The sequence below is a fragment of the Rhagoletis pomonella genome, unplaced genomic scaffold, assembly GCF_013731165.1.
Source record: "Rhagoletis pomonella isolate Grant_MI unplaced genomic scaffold, Rhpom_1.0 Rhpom_scaffold_00003, whole genome shotgun sequence".
Lineage (NCBI taxonomy): Eukaryota > Metazoa > Arthropoda > Insecta > Diptera > Tephritidae > Rhagoletis > Rhagoletis pomonella.
In genome coordinates, this window is record NW_023458557.1 from 68,808,650 (window position 1) to 68,827,975 (window position 19,326).

The 19,326-nt window shown below is 34.3% G+C and overlaps 1 protein-coding gene across 1 annotated transcript in view; it reads right to left on the reverse strand.

Annotated features, from left to right (window-relative positions):
- Positions 1-19,326, reverse strand: part of LOC118736351 (lachesin) — a 74,313-nt gene that overhangs the window by 53,464 nt on the left and 1,523 nt on the right. The window contains exons 2-4 of the mRNA XM_036466444.1: positions 19,246-19,326; positions 10,255-10,440; positions 1,610-1,805 (exon numbers count right to left, since the gene is read on the reverse strand). Coding sequence (XP_036322337.1) covers positions 1,610-1,805; positions 10,255-10,440; positions 19,246-19,326 — 463 coding nt within the window. The remainder of the gene's footprint in view (positions 1-1,609; positions 1,806-10,254; positions 10,441-19,245) is intronic.

Consider the following 19,326-nt stretch of genomic DNA (forward strand, 5'->3'; position numbering starts at 1 on the left):
TATAAGAAATTTGTTAAAAAAAAATTGAGAACAAAGTTTAAAATTTTGACGAAAATTCGTTAAAGTTTCCTTAATTTTGTATATGCGACGGGCCAAACCCGATCTTAGGACAAGCTAATTTTGCCTAGGCTAAACTTGATCAAGGGCCACAGAACAGCTTTCCGGGTAGGTGGCCTTCGGCTGCACTTAAAAAAAATAACCCTCATCAGTCCAACTCCAGCTACGCAGTCCACAATATTGTGGCGTCAAACTTGTTTCCGGTTGGACGGATATATTGGATCTAGGTAGAACTAGTTAAGCCTAGGAAAAAAATGCAATATAGCATTAAGAAAAGTCAAAACAATACCAAATGTGAAATTTTCACTGATTATTATTTGTTTTATTTTTGATCTAAAAAAACTTTCAACTTATTTTACTTTGCTCGTATGTTTATTGTAATATTTTGGTCATCACTTCTTGCTAACGTTCAGTATATGAAAACTATGTAAAACAAAACCAGCCTATCCGGAGTTTTTCCAATATCCAAATAGGGAACCGGTTTTTTCTAATTACAATTTTTAGAATAACTCGAAAACCGGGTTTGGAAAAAAGGCGAATAATCGTACACCCTACTCAATACAATTTTGGTATCGGATTTAAAAAAATCTCAATGGCGGATCTGAGAAGGAGAACGATTTTTTTTGATTCAAAATTTTTGCTCGAAAATTGAGTCTCGGCTCTTTTTGGGGTCGCTGAATGGCGGATCCATATTTGATGTACAATTTATAAAGCAAAAGTTAAAATCGAACGTCCGTACATGGCGTATGAGTTACTCAGATGAGACGAGAATGTTACTTTAACCTTAACCTTTAACCCAATCTTAGCCTTTAATACTTTGAATTTAAGTAGATCTTAGCCAATGTGTCCTTTTTTCTTTACATCGCACAGTGGTTTAAAATTGGCAATTTGTGTTCACAATTCACTGGAGCCTTCGTTTTTCACTCAATTTGTTTTTTTTGTCTTAAATTAAAGCTAATAAAATTTTCAAGAGATCAGTTGTGTCCGATTTTTGAATTTTTGTTTGTTTGTACTAAATTTTTTAGTGCAAAGTGCAGAAAAAGTAGTTGTTTTGAAGAAAGTCGATTCTCCTCTTCTGGTTAATATAAGTTATATAAAAAAACTAGTTGAAAGCAAATTCATTACTTTTTTTGTTTCTATAAAAATTTTATTAAATGTTAGTACAATAAAGTGTCTGTTTCAAGTGGCTAAGAGTTCGCACTGATTTTTAATAATATAACAAACGCCTAAACACAAATAATAGCCAAGCTTCAGTATAAGGGTTTTAAAAAAGCTATTTTAAAACAAGTGTATATTTATGTTGCTTTAAAAAATATTTACAACGGCTTAAAATACACAGAACAGACGCTTCAGAAGCAGAGCAGTTCCATTAAAAACAGAACAGATGGTCGCTGTAATCATAAGGTGTGTTATTCAAAAGTATGTTAATATTAAACATTAAAATCTAATTAAGAGGAACACCCGTCTTCTTCAAGACTGTATTCTTTATTTTGTATCACATTTTCTATATAAGCATTAATAAAAAGGCAATTACTTATGCCAGTTATCTTACCTTGCTTCTCTCTTGTCTCCGTTCGCAGGACTATGTCCTTGGCGCCCTCGCGTCTCCATTGTACTGTTGGCTCAGGAACACCGGTAGCACTGCAGATGAGCACAATTGTGCCGCCCTCATTGCTAATACCCTCCTCAAGGTTTTGTTCCGGATGATTCAGAATGTCAGGCGGCACTACAACATCCAAATAGCCAGACTTCAGGTAAGTGATGGATGGAAGTGCAAGGATTTGTGCAAAGTGAACAAATGTGGAAGAAAGTAGAACATAAACAAAATTATATTCTTAAGTATATTCTAAGGATTGTGCAGTTAAAGTATGGAGAAATGTTCATACATATACATATAACGTAAGTAAGTACATAAATCCTTTCGGTTCGGTTTCGCCTTATCATAAATACATACGTTTGAGCCGCGAGAAAAAAACATTCAACCCAGTTAAAAAAACTTAAAAGAAAATGTCTCCTTTGTAAGGGTTCATCATAATTTAAATGACGTAATTTTCAGATTTTTGGCATGGATCTTCCACGTGTTTACCTTCTCTTCGTAAGCGTGGCTCCAAAGCCCTGGTCAAAGCAACATCGCAAAAGAAAATATAGAAGAAATGTTTTTTCTTAACAGCAGTCGTCACTCGGCAGGCAATGGCAAACCTCCGAGTATATTTCTGCCATGAAAAACAGCTTCTCATAAAAATACAATCGCCGTTCGGAGTCGGCATAAAACTGGAGGTCCCTCCGCTTTGCGTAACAACATCCAGGCTCACACCACAAATCGGAGAAGAAGCTCGGCCAAACACTAACATATGTATGTGTAAACGCCAATCTATTATTATTATTAATATTCAACATACGTACATATTGCCATTGCGATGACATATTTATGTTTGTGAAATAACTCAAATCCGGCTTATCTTAAAATGCTATGTTAATACTTCAGCTGCTAATTGAATTAAATTTCCTCGTATGTGCATATGTGTCCAAATTTATAAACCCTTTTCGTATATACACGCTAGGGTGCTTCTTTAAAATTCAAGATCGAAATTTTGCATGAGACATCCCTTCATTTCGTTCTACGTACACAATAAAGATACCGAAGAAATTTTCAAAATTTATAAATCGTTTTTAGAGGTCCTTAACAGGGTTTGAAAATATTTAAATTCAACAAATTTGACAAATTTACACTGAGCCAAAAGCACAATAGGTTTCTCAACCAAGTTATGGTTTGATTTTTTCATGGTCAATAAGCCGATTGTAAGAAATGTGATTCAAGTTAAACATTTGAGAATAAATTCGTATGTATGGCAGTGGCTGAAGGTGCTTGCTGTTATTTGTAGGATTCCAGCAGTACGAATGGCGTGAGCGCGATACATAATTTTTATTTTTTTTTCTGTTTTTGATTTTTCTTAATTAAGAAAAAGCCTCTCAAGTTTAACATTTGAAGACGCATTTATAAAGCGGCTGAAGCTGAGTGTGTAGGGATGCTTGCTGTTATTTGCTAATCCCGCCACATATTAAAAGGATAATACAAATTTTTGTTTTATATCTCTGAATTATGAAAAAGCATCTGTGAAGTGCAGAACATAAACGTATTCAAACGAAAAATCTCCAACCAAAAGTTTGGTTAATGTAAACAAAATTGTGGTTAATATTACCAAATCATGGTTGAAAATGTCAACCAAGGCATTGTTAATATTAATCAAAATATTGTTGATTCCTTTTCAAGTTTGAATTTGGTAATATTAACCAGTTTTTGGTTGATTTTTCTCTCAGTGTAGTTACCAAAGAAGAAATTAAAATAATTCGTTTTGAGTTCAGAAAGTCTATATTAACTTTCCCCTATACATGATGTCCTTCACAGCTTTCAAGGTAATTTTTTGTAATCCAGTGTTATTGGGAACTTAGGAAAAAATTAGAAAACGCTGCTTTCATTAAAAAAAAAATATTTAACAAATGACAGCCTTTGGAGCTTAATATCGCATGTCAAATCCATGGAAAAAGTTAATATGGACTTCCTAAGCTGAAAACGCGTATTTTCTATTGTAACAAAATATGTTAAAATAGTCAAATTTCAATATCTTCACCCCGGTAGTGACCATTAAAAATTATTTCATATTTTTTTGTGTGTTCTCCTATACAAAATGAATGAATGAATTTAGATTATGACATTTTAGATTATGACATTTGACCCTAGTACTCGCCTACAGATATATTGGTATTTATAACGTTCATGAGTGTATGCATTGCAATAAAAAAATGCGAATAGGATTTATAGCCAGAATAAATATGACAAGGACTATGTGATAACCAGTGTTGTCAGAATTTTCTCAGCAATCCAGCTAAATGGACAAAAAAAAGGCTAAAAATAGCCAAATGAAAAAATTTTTAAGCTTAAACCTTGAAAAGTGTAAAGGCAAATATCAAAATGTTTTTTTAGTTTTTTTATCTGGATTTTCCTAAATTTAGAAAACAGCTAGAAAGAGTTAAAATATTTACCGAAAAAAGCTAAAAAAAGCTAGCAGCCAAATTAGAAGCTACTCGGCGGAAAACAGCTATATCCAGCTGGAAAATATGTAAAATGGCAACACTGTGGAGCGACTTTGCCGCACATTTCATGCAATAGGGAGCTGCAGCGACATCAACGAACGGGATGAGTCACCGCTATGTTTCTACTGATGCTTTCCATTTCCAGACAACCGGTCAGGTACGAGCATGATTTTTAATTTCGACCAAACTCAAATACATTGTTTGTTGGTCCAAATAATGAGACACGTGTTTTTTCTTTTGGCTCGGAAAAATGTTTCGGCCGAATTAAACGCGATTTTGTTTTTCAGGCAAAAATCGATTATTCGAATTGAAAGTGAGAATGTTTTTTTAAAATGCCCATAACTTTGTCGAAATTTAATAGATTCCAACAATGTTTTTACTCAAATGTCAGTAATTCTTGTCACTTCAAGATAGAATGGTATAATTATTGATTTTCATTATTTAAAATTTTTTATTTAACAATAAACAAAAAGCGCATATTTTTTTTTAATTTAATTTCTCAAAAAGTGTATTTTTTTTTCTCTCAAACTTTTTTACCGTGAAAGAGACACTTCGAACTACAATCAACCCAAATCTCTAATAGCGAAGATTTTTTTTTCTGAGTTATGATTTTTTATAGAAAATATACGTTTTTGTGGTACATACTACAATATTCTTATATTGTTTAACTAAATGGAACATATGTATGTAATATATCAGCAAAAAATACAGCCGTGATCATTTTTTGTGTATCAAATAGATATTAGAACACACTTTCCACCATACAGTTTCGATTATAAAAGGCGGGAAAATGTGATTGTGTGTGCGCCAGGGCTGCCAAGTTTTTGTGTTCTTCTCTCAGCATTTTCACATGCATTTTGCGTGCATTGGATTACGATGGTGTAGTTTTAAATACCCAATTTACTGGTCTTAACTATGCAAATCAACATCAAAAAAATCAGCTGTTAATAGCTAATTAGGAACATCTTGACCATCTTATATGTATATAGAAATGTTAATATGAAGTCTGTACGATGGGCCGAATCCGAGGCATACCGATTTGAAGAAGTACAGGATTAGTCAGAATCACGAAAAAATCCAAACTTTGACAGATCATATCTCTTCGAACACGTGTTACCTTATTTCATGTTTGGAACCCATAAAAAAATTTTAATCGAATCGGAGACATGACATAATTTTTTTTTACGAAATCCAACCGACTTAAAAAAGAATGGCTTGTTTGCATCAAAAACTTCTAAATTACTTACTTTTAAAAACTTTAAATAAGCTGTTTTGCTATACCATTTTTTTTGTTACCCTTGTTGTGGTAAACTTATTGCAAGTTTATTTCAAAAACACTTTTAGAAATACTTGTTAGATCAGATTTCAAGTATCACAAGTAATTTTTAAGCAAAAAACAAAACCGACCTCAATTCTCATATACAAATTTAAGAGTACTGTTAATTTCTTCATGATGCAATTGTCAGATCTAAACAAATTATTATAGGACCACCTCTGAGGTACCATCTTTCTTTTAAAAGGAGAATTATAGAAATCGGCTAACGTACTCCAAAATTAGGCGGTACTATACATAAAAAACATATTCCGAAGAATTGATAACCTCCTCGCTTTTTTGAAGTCGGGTAAAAAGCAATCTCCGTTCAATTTACATATAGGAATCTAACCACACATCGACCAGTTGCCAACCAAAATCGCGGTTGTGACAAAAACGAGATTTGGTAACCCTGAACTACAGGCATCGAGTTTAATGCATAAAAATCATAGAATCGTTTTTAAAACAGATTTGTGAAATAATATCTAGAGAAAATACCACCTTTAGAAGCAATGCCTTCAAAGAAAACCCGTTTTTCTGCTCTCCTGTAAAATTTTAGTGCCGTAAGATAGGCGGTTTTGCAATTGGGCGATGGGTGGCTTTGCAAAAACATCTAAGATATGTATGAGTATTGGCATCCATTCTTCTTTAGAGTGTTCTAAATGAGTAATAATATCGATACTTTTATAAAAAGTTCTATCACTACACTAACCTAAGAATAATGAAAACAGGCAAATAACCTACATATTTATGCATATAGGTGGCGATCATACCGCCCGCCTGATGACTGCAGCATCTTTTAAGTAGAGACTAGAGTGCCAGTTACTGTCGAAATTCGACAGTTTTTCTAGTTTTAGAAGCCTTGGAGAGGTTTTCTAACTTAACATGTAGCAAAACTTATACAGTACAAATTAACTAACCGGAAAATCTTCTGCTAAAACGTAACAACATTTTTTTTTATCTGAGAAGGTCTTTGGAGGACCTCGGCAGGACTTGGAATTGACCCGATACATTCAAGTTTATCGCTAAATTTTAATGATTTGATACATATCGATAGTTCGATAAATTTAAAGAACACTAAAATTCGATAACTCCACAAAATTCGTTAACTCGACCAATTTCGATAACTGTGAAATTCGAGGGCTCGATAAATTTCGATAACTCAAAAATGTAAAAGCTTTGGATACCGTTATAAATTTTTACTTTTGACTTCTCCACATTTTTCGGAAACTATCTAAACATTTTGATAACTCGTTACGCTCTGTTAAGACGATTAAATTCGATAAGCAGTGACAAATCGATAACCTTGAAATTTCTATAAATCGATATATTTTGAAAATTCCATAAACTTCGCTTCGTTGAACCAACCAATTTCAGTAGATCAATAACTATCGCTAACTCTGTAAGTTGAACGAACTCCATGCATTACGACACCGCGATAAACTTCCTTAAGTCTATAAATAATGATAATTCAATAAATATCGATAACTTGATACATTTCTTTAACTTGACAAATTTCGTTAATCCCACACGTTTTTATAGCTCGATAACCATCCGTAAATTTGGACAACTAAGTTTCTGTGTCTATAAATTTCGACAACTCAGTAAACATTGATCAGTTTGAATAATTCGCTACGTTGCGATAACTAAATAAGCATGGATAAATTTCGATGATTCGATAAATTTCAGTAACCTTTATGGCTGATTTTATTTCGGTTCCTATCGGAAAATTTCAACTCTGTTAACCTAATCTTTTGTATTTCTCGTTGTCTCCATTTTCGCCTTATCTCAATTTTCGCTTTTATCTTCACGTTGCCTTTTTTATCTTCATCATTATCACTTGTTTCTTCATCTTCACATTTATCTTTATTTCAAAGTTTAATTTCAAATACGAAGTAAAACAAACGGCTTAAATTGAACAGGTTGCAAAAACAACCATACACAATTTTGAAAATTTTTAAACGACGATTTTCGACCAAATTCGAAACTATAAAAACTCTCCTCATCTACAGGAAATTACCTTTCCAACGGTGTTTTTGGTTTTGAAATCGGTAACTTTACCAAGGTCTTCATCTTTGTTTTCATCTTTCACATCTTTGCTTATATCCTTTTCTTTTTCTATTCACGTAGCGATGACGTGATAAGATGTGACGTCATTTTATGTTATGTGATAGGATGTTATGTCATGTGTTGTCATATCCTCTGATGTCATGTCATATGATGTCATATCATGTGATGTTAAGTCATGTGATGTCATGCCATATAATGTGATGTAATATCATATGATGTCATGTCATGTGATGCCATGCCATATAATGTGATGTCATATCATCTAATGTCATGTCACGTGATATCGAGTGATGTGATATCATATTATGTCATGTAATATCATGTGATGTCACTTCATATCATGTGATAAAATGTGATGTGATGTCAAGTACTGTGATCACATTCCATGTTCCGATTAGTATATCGATAACCCTGTTGATAACTGTGTCGATAAAAATACCGATAACAATATCCATAAACATATAAAAAATACAACGATTGTAAAATCGATTAACGATTGTAAAATATAACAATCATCAGTATCGATTATTGTACATATCGTTAACAATATAAATGGCTAAATCGATAACAAAATCAATTATTTAATCGATTATTATACCCATAACAGTATCCGTTATTGTATCGATAACAATATCGATTATTATATTGATTATTATATCGATTACAGTTATTTGATCAATAACAGTATCGATAAAAATATCGATTATTTTATCATAGCAATATCGATTATTATATTGATAAAAATATCAAGTTTTATATCGATAACAATATCGATCTTCATCCTCATCCTTTTCTTCATATTTATCTTTATTTTTGCACATTCCTCTTCACCTTTACCTTAAAGTGTTTAAATTTACTTTGATCTTCGTTTTTGCCTGTACCTCTAAGCATCTTTGTTTTTGTTTTTATTCTCAAACCGCTAAACCGCTGAGAACCATTTCCATGTGCATTATTCCCCTTGAATTTGAAAATTAACTCCCAACCAACCAACTGCCGCTAAAGAAGTTTCACTTCATAAATTCAAGAAATGTTTTTTCCCTTTCAGTTACCTTAATTTTTATGTATCTGTCATTGTCTCCATTTTCGTCTTTATCTTCACTTTTGCCTTCATCGTTATCATCTATTTCTTCATCTTCGTATTTATTTCAAAGCCTAATTTCAAATGCGAAGTGAAACAACATGCGAAACATGTCAAATTGAACATGTTGCAGCAACACAAATACGAAATGTTTAAACGACGGTTTTGGCCGTAATTTTCAACCAATTGTGAAACCATAAAAATTCTGCTCATCTACGGAAAAATGCCTTTCCAATGGTGTTCTTGGTTTTGAAATCGGTATAGTAGAATCGCCAAACGAACGGAGAAAAAATTTATGTTAGCGTATTAATATATAGATATGAAAAGATATGATGATCGAAAAGTATAAATTTTTCATAGTACCTTACGACGAAAATACTGTTCAAATATGTCTGGGCCGGGGTATTCACGTTTATTTGAAACCCCCGATTTTGAGCGGTTCAGCTCTCGTCTGACGCTGAATTGAGCCGAAATACTTTGATGTGGGTTACAAAATTTTAGCAAGTGTTATAATACGCTTACCAAAGCGGCAAAATATTTTGAGAGCTATCCTAATGTACATATGTACATATCAACATATTTGTAAATATGTATGCTAACAAACCCCATCATACATGTATTTCTTTGCGGTTCATATTTGAGTTAAATATGTGCAATCTGCTATCATCAAGAGTGCTATTATTATTTCAGCCAGAACGGCTTATGTGTGGCTTCAGAGACAAATTCCAGGCCCCAGGCGAATCTTCAAACGAGTTGACCTGTATAAGCATATACATATGTATGTATGTATTGTGCACAATCAAACTGTTTGTGTTGTAATTTGTTTTTGTTTACGAAGTAACATGTGAATTGAAAAGAGGTTCTGCCCATTAGGGGTGAAGTGGTGACCTTTAAGGATTACTATAATCATATCGCATTAGAGTATATTTATCGATTGGCCAAGAAATTGAGGCATATGCATACATACATATGTACTAATATACAAGCAGTTTTCATTACATATGGACAATAACATTCCTTCCTTACGAGGCTTAAGATAGGATACCTGGCATTAGCCTCTTTGTACTTATTGTACGTAGTGTCACATATTGGGGCTTAAAACAATTCACACGTTTATTTCTAGAAAGAATTTGATACTAGAAGGGAGCTTAGGCGCATGGATTTTGAAAGAAAATATTATTTTTGCTGCCAAGATACATTCACAGCAGACAGCAGCTTGCTTAATTAACATTGGTTTAGTGTAAAAAACTGTGAAAGTTCAACGAACAAGTGAAGTAGCAAAATGGAGACTGCACTTTAACTTACTGGTTCCAGCTGGAATTACGCAGTTACTTATATACATATAAAGTAGTTACTTGTATAAGTGCGCGGTTGCAAAGGTGATTGGAGTAGCGTTGCATGACACCATAAGTTCAGTGCCATGTTTGGATCAACAGCTTAAATTGTGCTACCACACCTCCTTCATTTGTAGAGCTTTTGTGCATAACCCATTGCCTAATTTTAAAATAGTATGGCCAGCTAATACTTGGCCATTTCGTTTCATATACATAACTATCACCTGCCTAAACTATTTTGTATGTATGTACCTATGCAGCACCTTATTCGATGCTTAGTTGGCTTACTTGGGTTAGTTGAGTTTACTTACCAGACTCTTCATGGGATCTGTGTTCACTTGGCACATGTAACTGCCCGAATCGTTGAGCTGTACGTGGGATATGTGTAGTTTCCAGGTGTTGTGACCATTGTGTGTCACTGATAATCTGGGATTAAGTGACACCATGTGGGTGTGAATGCCGAGTATTGCTTTGGAGTCTGATTTAATCCATGCAACCTGAAAAATGTATGAAAAACAGAAAGTAAGCACATAAATAGTTATGAAAGCACATACATACATCTTATGGTCTACCTAACTATGTATATGAAAAAGTAGTATAAACGCAAATAAGAATGTATACATAATGTCGTGAGGAACATCACTATTGGAGAGTTAACAATGTCAACTTGGAGCTGAGGGTGTTTTTTGTGATTTTGTTCTTTTTTATACTATGAAATTGAGGAAGGTTTTAGTTGTATGCGAATTTTGGAAAAGTTCTATTAATTTAGCGTAAGCACAAGCTGGGGAAAGGCTCTGGGTGCAGAGCCGTTCACTATAGCTGTCAATGTACAGTAGAGTGGTCCAAAACAATAAAGTCGGAATTTTAATGCCGCCACCCCCTAGGATTGTTCTGAAACGAAAATAAATATACCCCTATTTTTTTATTTTGAAATCAAAAAATATTTAGGGAGTGCTAACAGCGCTCAAACTTTTCCATGTATTTTATATGGTGAAAAAACCAATTTTCGTAAAAATGGCATACAACTCTTGAAAATCAATATTTTGCAATCGTAAAACTGTGGTTTTCTTCAGGAGACTTCAAATATTAATATCCAATTGTTTATTTAACCATTTTTTATGATTAAAGATTTTTTATTGGTCCCCCCATTGCATTTTCAAGGACCCATAAAATATAGTCACCATGAAAAAATTGTTAAAGGAACAATTGGGTATTATTACCAGGAATCTCCTGAAGATAAGCAAAGTTTTCCGATCGAAAAATATTGATTTTCAAGAATTCTACACTATTTCTACGAAAAGTTGTTTTTTTCCCATATAAAATACATTGAAAACTTTGAGCGCTTTGAGCACACCCTATTTTTTTTATTTCAAAATAAAAAAATAGGGGTATAATTATTTTTGGTATAGAACAATCCTAGGGGCTGGCGGCATTAAAAATGCGACCTTATTTCTTTACATACATTTTTGGACCACTTTAATGTACAGCAGTGCAAATTAAGTGCCGGCCTTGTGGTGGGAGAGAGACTCCGTTACCGTGTACTGTCATTCACCCAGTGGATGTGTTTTTGCCCACAATCCACTTCAAATCAAGATCCTTCAACCCCTCATTTATTTACACCTACCCCCTGACGAAAGACAGGGACGGAACATTTAATATCTCTTCCATGAGCGCATTTATGTCTTCATGTCGAGAGTGGCAAGGACGGGATTCTTGGCTCCACCGTCGGGAAATTCCAACCAAATTACGCAGACGCATTTGCACAAGGAAAGCACGTCGTCAAAAACTAAGAACACAATAGCCGGCCAATTTATTCGCCACTCAACTCTCGCATCTGCTCTCAGAAAGCGTTATTCAACAAATTTACTTAGGGTACGTGCAAAAATTGTATGAAACTGTATTTTTCCAGTAAAAAATTTAAGCGAATACTACAAATATTCTAGTTACTTTTCATTTAAAGTATGTAATGCGCATATTATATTTGCTGCCGCTTCCATGCGAGAAGCCTACACCTATAGTTACGCTTCACTTCACCTTGCTGCCCTCGGCTGCACTCGATTTTCTGTGCGTACGCACTCTAATGCTGGCAGGAGAACCAAATTTGACGCTCATTTCGTACTGCCGCCGAATAAGTAGTCGGATTTCAGCGAGCCCGAAAGAAAACCTGGTACGATGATTAACATCGTGCCACTGCAGAGAAAACAGATGCCGCCAGGAGGATACGCTACGATCGGGCGTAAGGTGATCTGTATGGGACCGATATAGGGAGCTGAAGAGGGAGGTTCGACGTATTTTGCCTAATAAAAAGAGAAAATCCCAAATAAGTAGTTGTAAGAGCTTGAAATGCTGACCAGCAATGCCGTTAGGTGGGACACTACGACACTCCCTCTCTTGCAAAAACACTCCGATTTTGAGATTATCACAATTAAATATTTACTATGAAATGAAAATGAATGACCATATTCTACATTTATACGTAAGATACGCATTTGCAAAACAAAAACTGATCTGTTAATACCTAACTTACTGTTTGTCCGATGGTAAAAAATTCCAAATCATTATTGCCTGTTTATAAACAGACAATAATATGATCATCGAAAAAGAAAATAAAACTAAAAATTAGGGCTGTGCGATTATTCGATTACTCGAGCAAGTTGGAGCAATCAAGATTTTGATTACTCAAAACGATGATTAATCGAGTTACTTGAAATATGATTACTAAAAAAAAATAATTTTGCTCGTTAAAAGAGTTTGCTTTGGAAAATGCTTATTTTCTTTTTTACATTCTGTATATGAAAAACATTTTTCGTTTTAATTTTTGAAAAGAGAATCGTTGTTTTCAAAGTATCAAGGATCTTTAACTACTTTATACATATGTAAAGAGTTGAAATGTTGATTACTCATTTTACTCGAAATGTTGATTAATCATAAAGCAACTTACTCAAATATTATTTTTTTTGTTTAATCAAAAATCTTGCTTACTCGAGTAACTGAACTTTTGAGTAATCATAATTTCCAATTAATCGAATAATTGAGTTATTTACTTTATGATTAATTTAGTTTTTTGATTTAGTTTTGGACTGATATCAATCATATTATTTTTGAGCCTTTATATGAAGTTTATATCGGGCCCAGGGCACAAATGAAAATTAATTCCATACGTTTTTTGAAAGCGATAAAAAAAATCCAAGAAAACGCTCACAGTTGTGTGCAGAAATTAAAAAAGGGTTAATTTTAATGATCGCGTATTAAAAGCAGTAGAAATTTTACATCCAAGTTATTTTGGTAATAGTTTGGTATCTTTACAGGTCTATTCTGCATATTACCGATGAATTTGTAACCTGACAATTTTGTTACCAAAAAGTATTACCAGTTTATGTCACCGCAATTCAAGATGCATTGGTAATGGCAGGCTGAGCTCGACAACGTATACAATTGGTGTATGCGTAATTGTCTATTCCTTAATATTAGTAAATGTCATTATACCTCCTATGCTAAGTTATTAAGACTGGTACCTACTTCCTACTGTATCTCAAATGTGCCGCTGAAGTCAATTTGTGAATTTAAGGACTTGGGGGTCTACTTTGATACCAAGCTTAGCTTTACCACTCACATCAATTTTATTATTTCTAAATCGTTCGCGATGTTGGCATTTGTTCGTCGTAATTGTTCTACGTTTTCCGATCCTTATACTTTCAAACTTTGTATACGTCTTTTGTTCGTTCTAGGCTGGAATATGCGGTGTTTATTTGGAGACCATACCATTCTATTTATATCAATAGATTAGAATCTGTTCAATGGGTTTTTGCTCGGTTTGCTTTTCGCTCGCTAAGATTTACTGAACCTCTCCCGTCTTACCGTTCTCGCTGTCTATTAATCAACCTTATGGCCTTAGATGCGAGGCGTACTCTTTGATCGATGTGTTTCAGGCTCTATCGATTGTCCATTCCTTCTTATGAGAATTGTTTTAATGTTCCTCCACGTATTCTTCGTTGCAATGAATTATTTTATGTTGGCTTAGCAAAAACCGTTTATGGCATGAACACCCCTTTAAGGAGGGTGCTATGTCAATTCAATGCTTACTCTTTTAGAGTTTGATTTCTCTTCTTCCAAGCTTAATTTTAAGAATATACTTGTAAGGCATTTGTTATGAAAACCATGATACATACTTATATTTTTTATTTTTGCGTTATCCTGTAAAAAAAAAATATTCGGCAGTTCAGCTATGAAGATTTGTAAAAATTCTGGCACTGCATATTCCACGGGGCAGCTTATGAGATGGTTAAAAAAATTACCGGTTATAAGAGTGCAAAGAATGCGAAAAGGGTTTAAAAACTGACAGGAACTTTATTTACCAGCTACAAAATGTTTATTGCCAGTATAGAATAGACCTGTTGGTAAAGCTTTTTCCAAACATTGAGCGTGGGCTAATCAGTAGCAAAGTTCTATGGTGAAACAACTTTTTATTGCTAAAATTTTTTAGCAGTTGATCTGATGCAGAAGAAGTTGGCCAATTAAAATGCTAAACAATTTTTTATTATTATTATAAAAAAAGTATTTGTCTTTGCTGATTTTAGTTATTTTCAAACTGATAGCCATGCATTTATTAGATATCTTAGCAATAATATTAGAACAAAAAACACTCAAATTTTTCACTAGCCTAGAATTTTCCGAGCCAGAATTTTCCTTCACCTGATAGTTGTAAAAAACTTACAATCCATAGTACTTTAGTATCACTGCACAGGCCCATTGTTTTAGAAAAAAATATCGATGGCCCGGAAAAGGAGTGGTGTCTTCTGATTTTAACTGCTTTTGAAATTGAAAAAACAATTTGAAGATTTTTGGTTTTCCGTCTCTAAACAAAAAAATGCATTGGGAGAAGTTGAGACTCTGAAACTGAAAACTGAACGAGTTTTTTTTTTGCAAACTAAACTTATTAAAAACTGAACACGGAACAAGTAGAATGTAAATACTGTGACTTCGATAATGCCAATAAAAGAACAGTTAGAAGAAATTAGAAGCCCTCTAAAGTAACTGTATCCAAATAGATATATTTGCCTCAAAGGAATACCGCATACGATGGACGTTACAACGACATATGTATGTATACGTAATATAGAGAATTAAAATGCAACGGCTCCCCTTGCCCAGTCATGTGGTACAAATGGTCACAAAGACGTCGATCCTGAAAGTAGTCAATATGTATCCCTTAGCAGAAGAAGACGTAGTCTCTGTTTGTATGACCAAGTTATGAAGGAATTGGCTTCACTTGGAATTTCCACTTGGTGTAAGTTGGCTAAGAAGACAAACGACTGGCATTCTTTATTGAACTAGGAAAATTTGAAAATAGTAGAGCCATTGAACATTTGCTGAATTAGATTGGGAGACAAGAAAAGTTCCTTTGTGGGAGTTACTTTAGCTTAGGGACATTACGTATCAAATATTGGCGACAAATTATCAGATTCAGATTCATGGATTAAAGTTCCACGAAAATATGCCTTTGGATTAGCGTAATCTTGAGAACTAAACTCTCTGCGTGAGGCTCGGACACTTCTAACCACCAGATTAGTATATCGTCATAATGACTTCAAAAAAGAGCTTGCATGTGCACCCGCCTACCTTTGGCCGACAATGTCTTAAGAAATTTTAAGACTCTCCTCAACCCTGTCTGCGGCTGATAGAAATTTTGTTGTTACTACATATACATATATATACTGTATTTTGAAAATGACTGGCAATTTTGTAGGCGAACAAAGCTATTAATTAGTACCTACATTTGTAAATTTTTTAGTAGCATGTATGTATGTAGGTACATAGTTACATACACAATTTATTTTCCTTTCATTATACATATCTATGGTATTTGCGAGGCTTCAGTGAGTGTTCTGATGCATTTAATGAGTAAATTTATTGGTTTATTTGCAGTCGTCAGAAAATGTTTTATTACTTGCATTGTAAATATTGCACAAATCTTCTTGCAGGACACAAGACAACCGCAGCAATAACGAACAGTTTGTGTGATTCATGTTTGTTTGTTAAATTTTCTGGGTGTTAACTTAAGTTGTTATACAATTTAGATATGGAAATTCCAAATTGAAATAAATTATTTAAATACAAAAGTCAAACGCATGCAAACTTTAATTTATTTTCTGAAGTTAAACATTCGTTTAGAAATTGTTGATGAAAGCGAGGAATAACTGCACTGATCAAATAATTCGTATTTGTTTTTGCTTTCGAGTTTTTGGAAGAAATATTATTATTTTTCTTAAATAAATAAATGTAAAGAACGATTCCCATATATTTGTAATTGAATTATGCTTTTTCATGGTTATATAGTTATGTTCAGACCCTCTTATTAACACAAATTTTCCTCATGGTACACCCTTAAGCTTTGTGCAACTGGTCATAGGCCACAAACCAAAATGGAGGAAGCTGATAGTGGTGCAATTTAATTTGTGTTACTCCACTTCTGTCTCACTCTACTTCTATTTAACTCGACAAGGACATATGTATGTAGATGTCGCCCTGATCAAAGGACCCTGACATGTGCAAGGCAGGGTCGCAGGGCTTAAAATAAAACGTCTAACATCTGCTCACCCTAACTACAGAAGGTAATATAAGATAAATGTATTTGCTTCTACTAAATCAAAAATATGTAGAAAATCCAATCAGCCAACGTTCCGTAATAAGGTTAGGCTACCAGCAGGATTATTAATTGGATGGTATCAAATATCAGTTACTCCGAGGTAGGATTTTCCGTGTGTTGTAGAACTTCGAGCTAACCGAATTCCTGTTTCGCACATCGAAAGCCACTAAGGTCATTGTGTAAACAGATGTCTTTGTCATTCTGGTTGTGGGGAAATTCGTCTCGACGGTCAGCGAGATTTTACAATCTAAAATTAACCATCTGGCAGGGTTGCAGAAAGAAACAGTCTAGGGGTTACCTCTCCAATACCGAACATTTTCTATTTACCAAGCGAAATAAGTAAGACAAATTTCGAACTCCGTCCCTCAATGGAGCAAATCTTAAATTTTCAAAAGATGCAACGTATTCCTGCGGATTATTCTCGACTCTAAACTTTCCTGGAACACCAACATCGAAGAGCGGAGATAAAAGATTCTTAATGCGATCTACTCCTATATGGCACTGGTATGACCCTATTAAGCCGGCATTTCAGGGTACTATTTTATATATATATAAGGCAAATTTGAAAGTTAGGAGGGGCTCGAGCACCCACCTGCCCCTACCTGGCTGCGCCCATGGTTGCCTTGATATGCGTCAAGGAATGCCGAAGATCCTTTCAAGCACTACAGCAACACATAATCAATCTAAAACTAAACATGCCTTGCTTATAATGAAACGGAAGATCCCTTAATTCTCTTTACTAAGGCCAAATACCAGCTGCCTACTAAAGCTAAAAAAGGTGACCATCCACACCGATGGATCATGGATGAGAAGGCAGTTGGAGCAAGTCTCTATTCAGAGAATCTGTAGATAAGGCTATTGTATCGCCTGGCTGCAGTATTTGTGAGGCGGAGATATTTGCCGTGGGGAAGGCTCTGAGTAACTTCAAAGTATTAATCTGCTGGCTTCGTCGTCGTAGTAAATATCGAAGGTTTCTCTGCAGAAGTTGTCTGGATAAGAAAGAGGCGGAATCGGTTCACCCTTTGCTAATTTCCAATTCTATAGACAAGGCGTTTTACTCACTTGCGATCTCGCTTTTCCACCAGGTCGGTGAAGATAATGGAAGTGAAATTAGTTGATCTCCACAATTTTCTCCGGGATAGTAAATGAATACTAGAACAACTCTTTCAACAATCTCAATGAGAAAACTTGTCTCCGAGTGGGGGTATGATAGCCTCATACACGCCTCTCTAATCTAATCTAGCCTAACCCAACTTCAGTGTCATTTGCCTAAATCACAGAATTCGAAGAAAACAAGCTGTTTTAAAAACATATCTTTAATAAAGGGTAAATATAAATTGCGAAATGAATATTATGAGCAGCTGCTTCATTAGAGGGCAACACTAGTTTCTTTCATTTCTCAAGCGCGGCAAAAATGCACTCACTCTCACACTGTTTTGATAGGCACACATAAACGAGCTCGTAAGTGTTTTTTATAATCGTACGTAAATTTGCAATTTCTTTTATGCTATACCAAGGGCCGTGCTAAGGTCAGTCGTGCGTTCTTTCCATCACTGAGTTACTCATAGAAGTACATACAAATATATATATGTACATATTGCCATCACAAAATGGAGAACGTGCGCTCCGCTTGAGAGTGCAAAATAATTTATTGCCACATTGACAGTGTGCATCAGGGATGGAAATTCAAAATTTCAAAATGTGCCTAATGGTCTTCAAAAATAGCGCCGAAAAGACAATGAAATTAAAAATTAAATTTGTTTTAAGGCCTTTTAAGAACAATAAATATATGTATATTTAGAAATAATATTTTTAAAATACTCTGAAGTAATATAATAATTATTAATTAACTAAGTTATTACAGTAAATCACTTTTCCTTAGACATATACAAGGAAATTCAGCTATTCTGATATTTTTACACACTTATGTATGTACATACATATATAAGAATATAGTAAAAAAATAGTTAAAAAACTCTTTCTCTTTAAACAAGACGTGGCAAAGCCTACTAGATGTAGCCCAGGACTGAGTAAAACCGACTGGAATGAACCTGCGAGCCTAGTGCTCAACCGCCTCCCGACGTAATACTTGATAGTGGTACCGGGGGGTTCGGTACTTGGACGGTTGGAGGTTTAGTTAGGGTTAAAGTCCACACTAACGGGTATAGTGAATTAAAAGCTTCTTGTTGCGAAAACTTACTTTTTGTACTGCGTATTCACAATAGAATTCAGCGGTTTGCAAATATTTCTCACGGCGCTTATTTTAGTTTTTTTATTTTAGTTTGTAATTTTTTTTTATTTAATGTGGATTGTGATTTTTTGTTATATATTGGCATTTTATGCTAAATTTCTATATTTTATGATTATGCCAAAACAGGATGAATTGTGCCAAAAATGCCTCTGAGAATGAAAGTCCCAAAAATGGCACTATTGTGCCTACTTTTCCATCACTGGTGTGCATACAAAGCAACATTCATACTTGTGTGGCTACTCGGGCCATCTTTTTCAGCTTTTGAACTGAATACTTGCAGCGTACTTATGTATGTATATCCATCCCGTAAGTATATATATATATAGTATATATTCTAACATCCTTATACATATGATTGTACCTATGAAAGTTAGTATATGTGCATAAATGTTCATATGTACTCACCCGATATTGTCCCAAGTTGTTGACCACGCACGTAAATGAGACGTCGCGCCCTTGCGGCACTGTAAAGTTGGTCAATTGCGC